Here is a 14,651-nt window from a genome sequence, read left to right on the forward strand (position 1 = left end):
ATAAATAAATAAAAATCCCGGCCGCTTTGACGCCAAGTTAGAAGTCATAACGTTAAAGAGTCACGATGTCAAAAAAGCTAGTTACGTTCGCCAGGAACCGGGTCAGCCATCTGCATATTCCCGAGATCGGGAAATCGGATCATACCGGCTTATCTATTCGCTCAACCGCAAACAAATGAAAAGATGCCCTAACCGATACCCCATTATAGAAATTTCTTGATTCAAACTTTATTTTCACGACTCCTTTTCTTTTTGAGTTCGCCGAAAATTCGAATACCTGGTGACATTTAGGTAAGTGGCTTGAATATTTCGTAATGACGAGCTCTTGGGTTGCCGGCTGCTTCCTTGGCCTTGCACTGTTAACTTTACGTTCCAGTGATATTCTTGTTCATTGTTTTCGTGCAGGCAGGCAGGCAGGCCAGTCACGTCCAAAATCGATCTAGATAATATAGAAATTAGAGATATTTATAATGTCAATAGACCGTGTAAGTATAGTTCTATGTTACTTTGCTGTATTATATTGTAACAGAAAGCCAAGCCCCAAGAGCGAACCCCAGCCCGTGATATGGATCTAGTCTTATATTAAAACGCTTCGGCACACTCAATCCATCCCAATCCCAGTAGTTTCACTTTTATATATTCAAGTATGGATCAAAAGCAAAACGAAAGTTTTGATTTTATATACTATGTACACCAAGACTTAAATCCACTTTACAATAATAAGCTTAGACCACGTGCACATTCCAATTGGCGGGTCAATTGGCAGTTAAAGGCCATGGAAGTCTTTACAAAAGTCTTGAATCTACAGATCTTTAAATATCGAATAGTCTTAAAGGCCTCCAAACCCAATATGTTTTAAAGTATGGCTTTATCAACTTCTATAAAATATACCTGTAGGTTAACTGTGACGACCCAGGAATGTTATATATATAATAGATGGGAGCAGTATAGTAATATCATGATCAAGGTTCTCAAACGGTCCATGAATCATACCCATTTAAACCTAGATATAGGTTGGTAGATCTAGATACGACAATTTCCTTCTTTACGAAGTTTGGCTTGAGGCAAAGGGCTACTATTGATACGGTCGAAAGAGGCCTTCTACATGCATGTATGCAGTTGAGACGGTGGGTTTTCCCTCAGCGAGTAACGTCCTCAAATCCTGGCCTTCACCGCCTCGAAGTTTGCAAATCTAAATGCTATTATACACCCTGTTGTAAATAGGTAGATTTGATCGAAACTACTCGATTAACCAAAACGAAACTCTTATAGACGGCGGGTTCCTGGGTCTGGTTTATGTATGAGATAATAGGAATAGAAGATACCTCCAGCGACCTATAGCTATCTGCCATATGATACCAAAGATTCACAGTGTAAGACTAACTCCTTCAACGGATAACGGACCCGGATATTCATTTCGAATACGAAGCAATATACTTATAGACATGCCTCTAGGTATCAGGCTATATTTATAGTTCTCGTCAAATAGTTATTACTTACAAATCGTAACGAGCTCTGCACACAGTATAGCACAGAGCACGTAGCTACAGTTTGGATCCCATCCGGACCCAATAACGTAAAGTTTGAAATATTGTGGAAATTACGCTGATAGCCCACATATTCAACCAACTTCGAGCATAAATGCACAAGGCCCGTGATAGATAGCCATTTTCGTATAACTAGCATATATTAATGCAGGGGCAGAGCTCCAGAGTTCTATGTCGACCTGCATGAACCTTCTTTTAAGCGCTACGACGCTAATATTCTTTAAGCCCCTCCTTCAACCGTCTATCTATTCCCTTCGCAACCAGACGCCATGCATGCTAATCGTGTAGTCATAATCCTCGTATATGCACCAATCAAGGTCCGCGATCCGTAAAAAACAAACCCCCCCAAAGGCTAGTCCATATGCATCTATAAATCTCCGAACAACGACACGGCTTAGATGCAGCGCTTGTTCCTTTCCCCTGGAAAGAGCCTAGAGTGAGCTCCACCCAAATTCATGGTAGCGGGTGTAGGTACTCCCGAGTATACATTAGTATGTTTCTTATTTCAGTTAAATATAACAAATTGGTGGTATTGATAGGTTATATATATCTATCCGTTCCTCGACGAAGGTTTATTTCCACAAAACACCCCACATCATCTTCCCGATTATTTTTTTTGTTAAAAGAAAATATATAGATATAAATATACATAATTACATATGCGCATTCCCCCCTGAGGTTCCATTTAACTCATTAAAGTCAGAATATCCTCCGAAAAACGGAAAATCATCTCGTACGACGATCGTGTCGGTCGTTTAGTCGAATCCATAATATATTACAACCCATATATCTGATTTATTTCCCGTGTCCACCCCACCAAATTGCTGCAAGGACCTAGAAATAAACGGTCGAGCGAAAAAAAAGTAAAGTAATCCGGGAAAACGGTCATAAGAAAATAAAGCCTTGAAAGTTTGTAAAACCAGCCTCAATTCCTCCATTCATAAGGGGTTTTGAAGTATGTAGATAAGGGAAAAGGCGAACCAAAAAACAAAAAACAAAACGCCGTGCGACCGTACCACAAAAACGCAATATCCAAGAAGAAATATTCGAAAATGCGAAAAAGCAAAGGGACAAATATGAACGCCCCAAAGTGCTGCGGCGATATGCGCGAACTATAATACGCTGTAAATGCGGTTCGTACCAAGAGACAAAAAGAAAATGCGTGCCTGAAATGACTGGTATGAAAATCCTCTGAAAATCGTAAGATAGGAAAGAAAATTTGAACGCCGATAGATGCGTTTGGGTATTGCATTATTGGTGAACTGGATAGATGAAAGAAAGGGGAAAAATCAACAAGCCGCCCCCGTGATATCTGAAATGCGAAGAAAAATCGCAAAAGGAAAGAGGTGTATTCACACCGTACAAACTACATTGCACGGATTCGCCATGGCACACATCCTCGGCCCTGATATATGGATTCAGCGTCTCCAGCTCGTGGTACCCTCAAGACAGCATTCCCCTTAAGAACGGTGGTGAATTTGGTCGATTGAGTTCCAGGTCTTTGTGATTTTGCAGAATGGAGGGATCCAGATCTTCGTAAACCTTTATTTGTAACCTTTTCGTCCATTTCAGACCAATCTGGTCGTCCCCGTGTAAATGTTTCTGGAGCGATAGCAGGTCTTCCAGCTGTTCCAGCCGTATTTTGATTTAGAATTGTGCTCGAAAATAGTTCATAGTGGGGACTTGGTGTCATGAATCGATTTGGTGGTGGTGATCTTGGGGTTTCTCGCCCCCATGTTCCCCAAGTTGGTGTCTGTCGACCATTTTCTGTTGCACCGTTCATTATATTATTTCGATCATACTCGCCGGATGATCTGTCGTCAAAAGGTTGAACAACCCTGGGTGCCCGGTTCCGTCGAGTTTTCGCTTGATCTAGTATTGGTCTTGAGAGTTTATGGGTTTGCTCTGTTTTGTAGAAGATTTCTGGTGTCGCAGTCAAAGCAAACGATTGAGCCGCAAATGCCGGTGTGTGGTGATATCTTTCGGGTTTTGAGGATTTCTGCAATTTGGCTTGCTTCTTCTGTCGTTTTCTCTCGGCTCTTAAACGTTCTTCGTCAAATAAGCTGTGTTGTGTCGGTGGCTATGAATTCGGAATGCCATTTGTTAGAGATCTCACGATGATTTAATGAGGAAGGCACATAAATTGGTATCTTACACTGGGAAATGCGTCCATGATGTTACGCTCGGAAGAAGCCTGTGTGGTGCGATCGAAGGTGATAGGAGTCAAATTGTCGAAAAGGTCCTCTGGAAATTCAAGATTAAGAACTGCCAATGGTAAAATTAGACCCTGTTTCGATAGTTGCAACTGCAATTGTAACTGAATTCCAAAGGAAGAGCTTTGAATGGGAAGCGCAATTTCTTTCGTAGATAATAATGAATAGGTAGCAAGATAGTCCCAGACAAGAAAGTGTATACAACAGTTTCCAAAAATGTCAAAGTTTCGGTCCATGTTTCCACTGTACCACTATATATATAATTCGCTCGTCTCTGCGGTGGAACAGGGTTCGCAGGTAACTCCCCATCTGGGGATGTCTACAGGGGTTTGGTGCGGAGAAGATTGGTTGCGACCGAGCTAACGTTCGCAAAGTGCCCGGGGTGCTTGAAGCATGTGGGCAGCTTCTAGCGTAAACGTTCTTTCCAACCAACCAACGGCATGCTCTAAAACCTGCAAGCTCCCTGTTTTGCAGCAAGCAGAGCAAACTCTGACGTCGGTCTAACTGCACGGCGAAGCAAAGTGGGTATCTTACCTGGGAGAGAAAGAGGGGTTGTCGTAGCAGTCCGAACCACTCCATAGTCGCGTGAGGAGGGCACAGGAGTCTTCAAGGGAAGAACATTCTTGTCCGTCTGCTTTCTCCTCCTGTTTCGAGGCAAAAGTGGCCCGATGACATCCATGCTGTACTCAACTGGCTAAGAGTAGGTATAATAGCGCTATTATGCCGGCAGCGCAGCACTGGAGATACCCGACCAAGAAAAATCGAGCCGGATTTGAGAAACGGCAGTCGTTTGGAGCGAATTAATAACCCTAGTGATTAACAATGCATGATATCACAAGATACCTTAGGATCCCTCGAACAATCAACTTGGCGAGCTTAAGGAACAGAGTCTTCGCTATGGCCTGAGCAAAATCAGGGTCCTCCCTCCAAAATATATAACTAAAACTCGCCATTCCATTTGCTTCGGCTGGAGTGTATTTTCCCTGAGCAAGATGGGGATTTTCGTGTTAAGTCGGAATTGTGCGCTGCATGTAGAAGCTTTCAAAATCCACATCCGCCACAGTGGAGCCATTTTCTAAATTCATTGGTTATATTGATACCCCTCGGCAATGAAATTACATGGCTCACAATCTAGGCCGTCCTGTCGCAATTGTGGCATAGTGCGATCTCGGGTATCGTTGTCGACCTTTACATAGTACACCTGCGGGCGCCGAGAGACGGAGTTTGGCTCTTGATAATGTCTCTTCCCGTGTCTTTTGCAGGGACATCGTAGAAAGGAGAAGAGGCAGAAACTTGGGTGAGCCGCCAGGCGGCAAGCATTAACACCAAATTTTAATACAGATTTGGCGCATTGTAGCATTGCAGTAGAATACAAACTAGGCTTTCCTCAGAGAAAGTATCAGCGCCTTCATAGGGATTTCATTTCATGCGAATGATACCATGTTGTCGCCTGTGAATATTATTGAGTCTGAGTCAACTTCCCCGGCTTCCGACTTCGTGATCTTGATCCTGCCCTCTTGGCGTCGGCTCCGTCGGTAAATATTAATTGTGGCTGCCGGACTGGGGTCCCGTTGGTAAAGATTGCAGGTTGAAATGGATAAAGTTGGTTTCCATGGGCTGGTTAGGAACGAGACTGGGACTGGCTCTAGACCAACATAACTCGCATTGTGCATTTATCCTGCTGCACCTGCAAAGCAAACTTACACAGTAGGTAAGCGCAAGAGACACAATCTTCACAGAAAAAAAATTATCTCCTCCCTTCAAATATCGATGTGAGGCCTCGGGTTCTCGAAGTGTCAAGCCACCTGATCGATCTTTCGCTTCACCCTAGTCAGATCCAACGAGACCCTGTTCCAAAAAAGCCGACGTCGCCATTGAGCCAATCGTCATTGCGCCGATGGGATCATGTGACCTGTTTGGGAAACGTGCCCGATCCAGCATCAGACCATCATGTAGGTATCCAGCATACGAAGTACTCTGCCACAATAAAATTTTCGTGAGAGCTCAAGGCTTGCAGAAACATCTCAAAAATCCAGTCTAGGTGAAGGAGAAAGCCGCCGATTTTGACGTATGTCAAGATCGATCGGTCAATACCGAAGTCATTCTCGGAATTATCGAACTTTGTATGATTCCACAATTTTTTTAAAAATTTTGCAGTGGCGCTGCCACGCTGCAGATCTGGCATGATCATGTTGTGTTAGCATGATGAAGCATCGGGCCGGGCAGAAGGGAGCAAGATACTTTGGTGAAGGACATGGACACAACTGTCGCCGCAGTGTATCCGACTCTGCGGTGTAATGAGGGGTTTGTGTCTTCGCGGCGATGCGGACGGATGCTAACATGATATTGTCCGGCACACGTTCTACATGTCCCGACAGAAGCATGATCTTCGAGAATTAACAGTAGCCCACGGGGATACCGATCTTTGGCTAGGAGCCTGGCGGGGATCTGCGATTTACAGTTACACGAAGATTGACCACAAAGACAACGCACCGCCACAGCCATAAAGAGGCTGGCCACTTTGATGGGATGCCGGTGCACGCGGTGTTATATACTACCACTGAAATACTTGAGCCTAAATATTCAATTCTTGATATTATAACACGCATATCCAACATATTGTATAGCTTTATCTACACGTTTGGCCGCAAATTCGAAGTCCAAACATTAATAGCTTAAGCCATTCGTTCATTTTTGGGATTTAGTCATATCATAACGTTTGAATTTAGACTGATAGCTAAGCTAACTTTCATGATTACTAGTTCTCCTAAGGTGTAATATTTAAATATTTGAGCCTCATTGCATTGTACGGAGTATTAATTGCGGCTGATACCTAAACACCCCACGAGCCTCAGGGCCGCGGGGACTAGCCAATCAAGTACAACGATCTCCATTGTGCATCCGCACATAACAAGCCCTAGCAACCTTTTAGCTAGCACCTGCGTTTCTTCATTAGTTGAAAGTACGAATTAAGAAATTATCCCAACGCTGCATGCAGACGTCTACGCATGCCCATTCCAGCATATTGTTCTACATGTTATTGCGTATTTGAAATTCCATGCCGCAAACATAATCAGAATGAACGAATCAGATACCCTCCATGCGATGAGCTTGTGCACTGTTAAATTAATTTTCAGCTACCAAGACTATCAGCCTTATGTGCAGATCTGCAGATCTTGACAAACCGGGCAGATAACTGTAGTATACCGAAGCCTTGTAGTTTTAATACTAGATTACCGAAGATAATGATACTGTGCGTATCCGAATCCGGACCGGATAATATAGAGTGCCGTATCTTGGTATTGATACCCACTTCAGCAGCTTTGGAAACTGAAAGGCCTAGCTTGAAGTATTTAAAGAAGGTATTTCTCCCGTTACACGGCGACGATATGGTTATACTTCGCGTCTGCCAGTTGTGATCTGTTATGCGTCCCACTTAACTAGCATTATTCCTGTCTTTTGAAAGTCTAGGGCTTTACATATCTATTCCAATATCCCCTTTCTACCTCTGTATCGGGATTTGAATATCGATTTTACAGCTGGCCTAAATTCTCGAGTCTGCGAAGATCTAGAGCTAGCTAAACACACGCCTTCATCATCAAATACCCTACCTTTGTCACAAGGAATTTAAAATATTTCCTCGCGTTAAGCTCCGGAGAGTCCTCAAGATGGTGTTGAAATATATCTGCCTTATTCGTCACGGCGTAAGCGTACATCCTATTAACTCACAATACTATCACATACGCCAATAAACATACGGGCTAATTTTATATGTAACCAAAATATAGTCTAGAGAAAAGTATGGTGATGTGAAAGTCACTAAGATTGGAAGCTTTAATGATCCCAGTGACTGGTATGGGCATCTACACGGCCCCGATGATCAATTGACAGCAACTGGACGCCAACAAGCACAAGAACTCGCAAATTATCTTTCGTCTTCTCATCCTGAAATCTCTGCAGTATATACTTCTCGACACTATCGCTGTCTAGAGACAATAAAGCCATATGTTGAGATATGCGAGCGTGACGGGAAGGCCATAAATTTCCGGCTTGATATGGGTCTATCGTAAGCCTTAATTAAATAGCTCCTATTTTTTTATATGTTAAGATTATATTGACTAAGCTATCTAAATAGGGAGTGGCGAAGAGTCGATAGAAAACAAGCGCGTATCCCTTCTATCAGGCAGCTGAAAGAGTATCACCCTACGCTTGACGCCCAATGCCAATCGCTTTGTAACCCGCTAGGCCACGAGAATCTAGACGAGTTTTATGCGCGAAATGCATACTTCCTTGCGAACCTTATCCAATCTCTTGATAATGACCCTGACGGCCCAGAGTCGGTTTTGTTATGCACGAGCGCCTCGAATATAGCATGGATGGCTAGAATTCTCATGGGGAAATACCCAAAAAACTCGATGGAACGGGACTTCAGCGTACCAGCAATTAGCTTCTATAAATTCGCACGACGCCATGTGGTCCCAGTGAATATTGATGCTGGGGAAAAGACCCCTCTCGGATACCCCCGAGTTGAATGGCAAAATGGAACTTCTATCGGGGGAAGCTGGGAGATAACTCATAATGCAGAGTGTAATTTCTTGAGCACAGGGAGTATGATGCTATGGTAAGTATCGAAGCGCGAAATATGATAGATACCCAATATCAAAAGCGTGTTACCAGGCTAACGTGGAATGAAACCGGTCCGGCCGCTGTAGGACGCCCTCAGACATCCCAAAGTCTCTACCGCCCTTTGAAGCACTGCAGATCCCAGAGCCAGGATTTCCAAACTTCTTCGACATTCAAGAACTGAATTCCGCCGCCATGACTGGACCACGTGTGGAAACAGAGACCACGATTACATCCACGGCTGTGGAAATTCTTGTTTGATGACAACCATTCTGGAATATTCTTTAGCAATTTTATGGTTTCATAGTATTTGATCTCTGCTTTTTACTGCGCCTGGTCTCAAAGTTAATATTTAATGAAACTAGCCGTCCTTTTTCTGTATGTTTATTGTATAAGCTGTCGAAGCTTCTGCCATTCTAGACTCTAGCCTCGAAGCTGCTTTCATTCACCCAACACCCACAGCTTATAAACGTATAATCTTCGTCCTGTCCTTTTAAAGCTTTTCATGTAGCTTAATATTGTGGAATTCACTAATGTGTCTTTGAAATCACAGTTTCAATTATTCTAGCTGTTTCAACTCAAATATTTTAGGAGACGAGTCAGCAAGTGCTTAAGCCAAGAATTTGCCAATCTCAGGATCTTGCTGTCATCTTATAATCACACATGTGCACCAGCCGTCAAACACCTGGTTTTGATAGGTTCTCTCCGTTAACCTAGCTTAGCACTATTCTATTTGATCAAAATTTAATGATAAGCCGCTGAAAAAATCGTTAGATCCGATGATCCCCAATTGGCCAAGCAGCCCAATGATTCTAACGTCAACTACCGCTCCATGTAATGTCCAACAGATCTTAAACATATATGCCATCGTTTATCTAACCCACAAGGATTACCCCAGTCAAACCCCCTATCAATCTGCATCCTAGGAATTGATCGCCTAACTAATCATACCTTCTGATTTACGCATTTACATACCGTTTGGGATGCTTCCAAAAGAAACTTTTCCTGTAGTACAAGTAAGTGGGGACCGCTTATATATCCAAGTTAGAGGGGAAAAAACAATCCTAAAATATGAGGTTTTGTTACGAAATAATTATGTGAAACGTGCATATATAGTTGTAGACAGTCCGTACGCTTCCGCGGAAACCGACTTTTTGCTGTATGGATTAGGAGTCATAGTTTGTTAGTTTTCATTTTTTTCCTATGTAGACCGGTGGCTATCACATTCCGTTAGCCGATGTTCTCGTAGGTTCCAAAGAATTTATGGAGGCCAGGTATGTAAAATTGACTGGATCTTCGAAAGATCTTAAGATTGTATCGGCATCGATTAGATACCGGTACCTCGCCGCGGCGCAATTGTGTGCATCGGCACTTCAAATCCAACGGGGAATGTAGCGGGACACCGGTTCCTCCATGCTAGAATAAGATCCAACATCTGCAGTATCAAAAGCCGAACGCATATATTCTTGATACTACGGTACTTACCGGCATCGTCGACCCGATACCCCGACCCCGCATTCAAATCCGCGTGAACAACAACCAAAAGAAAATGCTCTAAAACTTCTTCCACCGTGCCCTCGCTTTCCTTCTCTCCACTTTCGTTTCCTCTTTGAAGGGAAAGAAGGGTCAAATACTAAGTAAGTACTTAAGTAAGTATGAACATATATACATGGGTAAGTGGGTACCTAAGTACAACATAATGTGGGGCTAAACGCAAAATGGTGCAACCTAACTGTCCACTATCTCGTGCAGGCGCATGTGCAGCAAAGGAAAAAAAAGAGAGAAATGTGGGGTTTTCTTTAAGCTTGACCAACATGAGATTCCCGTTGGACCAACCAGGTTCGCATGACGGGATGCAAAAGGGGCACATGACGATTTGCAACCTGCATATTTTTTTTTTGTGTCCGGAGGACAAAACGCGCGAAGGCTTTCGAAGTGGGGCCATGCATACTGATGTTTTTCTTCTTCTCCTGCTCGATGCACGGCTCGTCCTGTGGGTTGAACAGATTAGGAAATAATCGTCCTGTATCGTAGGTATCAGAAGTGTAGTGTCGTTACACATTTTTGCATTGGTGCATTGTAACGGAGTATGTATGTATAAAACGAATCCTTCACGCAAAATACGAATGATAAAATGCTAGCAATAGTTGAGACCACGTTATCGATAGTGACAGTTAAGTTATAGATTATTGATAATGCGGTAGGTATCAACATCAGAATTAATACCTAAAACATAAAGGAATTTTTGGGGTAGCACAGATGCGAAAGAATATATTCAAACGAAGATAGCCAGCTCGAAAGTTTTGAATACCAATGAATGAATGAATGCATGCAGTTGCGGAGTAAGAAACCAAGCAATAATGATCAAATTAGACAAAAAGACATGATTGATACCCATCCCTTTCTTAAATATTTCTATCCCGACTTTGACTTCAAAATTTCATTTTTTAGAAAAGAGAAAAAAGAATGACGCAAAAGACTATGTATAAGCAGAATGAAGGGTAGCGCTGTTATCAAAAATCAGTCTGTACACGAAGATAGATTTCAGAAAAAGAACCAAAGCAAATTCGAGCAATGAAAGTTGTATCCCGGTCCGGTTATCCAGTGTAATCAGCAAATTTAAAAATCCCGTGTCTACAATGGATGCATCAAACAAGGCAAAGCAAAATAGAATAACAATAGGAAAGCAAAACTCAAAAACCATGCTAGACTCTGCCCAGGAGACGAGGCTCCAGAGAGTGTGTGTCTGGAAAAGCATTGAAAGACAGAAATAGAGAAGCATAAACAAGAATATTAAAATTAAGATGAAGACAGAGCAGATAGTACGAATGACCAGGCGTGACGCCAAAAATGATGCTTTCGGCAATGCCACCATGAAATAAATAAATCATGAGAACCCGAGACATATCAAAAGACTCAGAATCAAAAGAAAGAGAACTCAAACTCCCCAATACCTTCTTCTAATGTGTATGTGTGTAAAGGACCGCTTTTGTTTGTTGGGTAAATTTCCAACTAAATTAGGAGAAAAGTCGTTTAGTCGTTCGAATTTTTAGTCGGAAATGGTTCATAGGAAAGGGTGGAAGGCCTCCCATTGATCAGGTGGGACGGAATTCGAGACCCTGACCGTGTGGACTGGTGCCACCGTTTTGATTGTTCATGTAATATCCATTGTTTTGTTGTTGTTGTGGGAGGTGACTGAAATCTTGGTGTGGGACGACGCCATGTGTAGCCTGGCGGATCGGGTAAAGGGCAATAGCTTGTGGCAGTGGCATTTGCTGCTGGGCGTAGATTTGCTGCGTTCCAGGTGGAACAAGGGCGCGAGGGATGGAAGGTGCGTAGGCGTACTGAGGGGCTTGAATGCCGAGGTTTCCGTAATGTTGTTGTATAGCAACATCTGAGAGATGATCACTAATGACTCCCTGCAATATTGGAGGGCCGGTGTTGATACGAGAGCCGATGGCACCCCCATTGGCGTGAGCAAAGGATGCCGGATTCATAGCCGACATCCAGATACGAGTTTTGTAGATCTTGAAAAGGTCGGTAACGAGAGAGTTGAAGTTGATATAAGTATCCGCATAATAGTAAAAGGTCAATTTTTTCCAGTCCCTGTTTCGATTCGTGTTAGTATTGACCCCATATGTAGTATATCCCATCTTCAACTTACATTTGGAACTCAGCATCTAGAATCTCCATTGGGAGTCGGTGCTCTAGGACCTTTTGCTGGCATACCCTCTTGGCTTTGGCTTCATTGGCTTCTTTGTCACGTAAAGTCTGGATTTCGTGTACTTGGGCCAAACGCTTGATCATCTTTGGCTTAAGTTCTGTCGCAGAGGGGTCTGGGTTTTGGCCTGGGTTCAAAGCTGGGTCACCCATACTCTGACCGTTCACGAGGGTTGGCGTGGGCCCAGCGGCCGCACCAGGAGGGGCAGCCCCACCCGGTCGACGATTGGAGAACATCATTAGCCACTCGTAATGTCGAGCAGCGGCTTCCTCCTTGAGCGCTTTAGCTTGGTTCCAAGTAACATTTTCTCCAGTCACGGTACCCAAGTCCGTTCCTCTATCGGCTTCGACAATGACGAGGTCACCATTCTTGACTCTAAGACCTGTCCCTTCTTGAACGAAAAAGACATCTGCACGGCAAGCTTTGAATGAAACGAGATACAACAATTGGTTGTTCCGTGGTGCCATTTGTGTGAGTGGAGGATAGCCTGGCTGGTATATGCTAGCAGGCCCATTCATCATTCGCTGTTGCTCAGGAGAAATGCTCAAAGGAGGCATTTCATTTGGGGCGAATCCCGATCGAAGAACCGGGTTAGGGCTGAGTCCATGGCTATGAAGCTGCTGCTCGCCCATGAGATAATTATCAAAATTGATTACTGCATAAGACACACTGTTAGTACATTCTCATCACATGGTGATTTGGATTGTTTGACATACCTTCGGGTTGGGTTGGGCTGGTGTTGGCGTATTGATCCAAAACCTGGCTGCTCTGAGATATGCTGTATTCTTCTCCAGGAACTTTCGAAAGAGGACCAGCGAAGGAATGTCGACGGCTCTGGCTCCCAAGATCTTCTTCACCTCCAAATGGGACTCCCACATTCTGCCAATGCTGCTTCTTGAGAAGTTCTAAGCGTTGGTTTTCTGGAAAGTTGGTGCTCCGAGGTGCCTCACTAAATCGCCTACCTAGATTTGACGATTCAAATCCACGATTATGGCCGAAGAATCCGGAAGAAGCCAAAGCATCAACTTCGTCGTCATCGGCTAGTGCATTCTCAAAATCATCAGATCGATCCGTAGGGTTCGTGTCACTAGTTCGACCCGAAGCGGCTGTAATGGTTCGGCCTGAGCTGGAGGCTGTAGAAATAGTACGGTTCCTAAATCTAACGGAATCATACTGTCGCGAGTGACTGGCATATCCCGGTTGGGTGGAGCCTAATGTTTCAATTGGAGATTCCTCGTATCTCTCTTCGATATGATCTGGTGCCTCGAAAACACTTCTGAGGGGGCTACCATTGGCGTAGTGCTCCTCAGAGAGAAGGCTCGGGCGAGAGGGCCGATGGTTTAATCCAGATAGTCTTGATAGAGTATGATGGGCAGGCGGAGAGAGTCTAGGCCTAGCCTGATCTTCCAACTCACGTTGACCTACGGAAAATGACATGGATCTATAATTCCGTGGTTGAGGGTTTGGAGGGATCGGAATTGAGAGGTCGCTAGAACTACCAGGGAGCAAGGAAGTTGGAGATTGGATAGCGTCTGTGCTCGAATATAGAGACCCAGGGCCTGTGCTGGTGAGGATCGAACCAACGAGACCTTTTTGTGGATTTTTTCGGGAGGAAGATCCTTGATTCCATATCGATCCAGCGCTCCAGGTTAGATTGATAGAAGCCTTTCTCTCCTGAGGATTCTTAGATGCTGGCCAGCCCGAGAGATCAGTCAACGGGCTTGATGGATTAGATTCCGGCAGTATGGGTTCATGTCCATTTTGAGTATTCAGGGCTCGGTTACGGTTGGAAAATTCGGCTGCATACGAGGGACGTCTAGAAGACATGGTGGAAATGCTCTCTAATTTTGGATTTTTAAGGCCCGGTGGAAAGTATGAAGCCGATTGGTCCTGCTCTTCATCTGACGAAGCCAGTGCATCGGATTCGGGTGTCTTACGATACATGTCTTCTGATGCATATGCCATCGGATCAAGGGAGCCAGCGAAGGTGTTGGAGTTAAAGGGGGGTTTGACTCCAGGCATCCTTGCGTTGACGACCTTTGTATTGGCCTGCACGGGAGCAATTGGGTCAGGAAGGTCCTTTGGAGAATCCACACTGGAGACTTCGCTCAAACGCGGGGTATTTGTCGATTGGGATTCTGACATCCTATCGTCCGAAGGAACCGAGTTTGTCACAATTGGCAGAGGATTTAAGCCACGTTGAGAGAATAGGGTGTTGTTGGCAGGCGAAAAGGTCTTTTCCAGAGGTTGGCGAGCGACGACCTCTTGTAGGTAATCGTGATGTTGCTGCCGAGTTAGATCTGGAAGGTGACCAGAAAATGCAGACTAGAAAGGGAAAAGCAAGCCAACTGTTAGTCAAAAAAAGAAGCCACTAAACCAGCATCCCCAGAATCAAATGGTAATCTGGGGACACTGGCGCATATGTATGCACTTATATGCGTGTGAGAGAATGGAGATATGTATAAAAAGTAAAGTTATGTATGCACTTGCCAGTTTACTCATATGAAAGTATGCTCAGGAAGATTGAAGAAATCTCCCTGTCTAGTT

The 14,651-nt window shown here is 44.0% G+C and overlaps 3 protein-coding genes across 3 annotated transcripts; 1 reads left to right on the forward strand and 2 right to left on the reverse strand.

The window, feature by feature from the left end:
• Positions 1 to 2,913: 2,913 nt before the first annotated feature.
• On the reverse strand, positions 2,914 to 3,720 carry AOL_s00081g170 (uncharacterized protein; the record flags this gene model as incomplete). Its single annotated transcript, XM_011124988.1, has 2 exons — positions 2,914 to 3,627; positions 3,703 to 3,720. 2 exons carry the CDS (start codon positions 3,718 to 3,720, stop codon positions 2,914 to 2,916), a joined length of 732 nt encoding a protein of 243 aa, XP_011123290.1.
• A 3,708-nt stretch (positions 3,721 to 7,428) lies between these two features.
• Positions 7,429 to 8,644, forward strand: AOL_s00081g171 (uncharacterized protein; the record flags this gene model as incomplete). The annotated part of the gene is made up of 4 exons (XM_011124989.1): positions 7,429 to 7,464; positions 7,549 to 7,826; positions 7,896 to 8,381; positions 8,473 to 8,644. 4 exons carry the CDS (start codon positions 7,429 to 7,431, stop codon positions 8,642 to 8,644), a joined length of 972 nt encoding a protein of 323 aa, XP_011123291.1.
• Positions 8,645 to 11,478: 2,834 nt separating this feature from the next.
• On the reverse strand, positions 11,479 to 14,249 carry AOL_s00081g172 (uncharacterized protein; the record flags this gene model as incomplete). Its single annotated transcript, XM_011124990.1, has 3 exons — positions 11,479 to 11,989; positions 12,048 to 12,759; positions 12,821 to 14,249. The coding sequence occupies 3 exons, from the start codon at positions 14,247 to 14,249 to the stop codon at positions 11,479 to 11,481; spliced, it is 2,652 nt and encodes an 883-aa protein (XP_011123292.1).
• Positions 14,250 to 14,651: the final 402 nt, after the last annotated feature.

The sequence above is a fragment of the Orbilia oligospora genome (genome assembly GCF_000225545.1).
Source record: "Orbilia oligospora ATCC 24927 unplaced genomic scaffold scaffold00081, whole genome shotgun sequence".
Lineage (NCBI taxonomy): Eukaryota > Fungi > Ascomycota > Orbiliomycetes > Orbiliales > Orbiliaceae > Orbilia > Orbilia oligospora.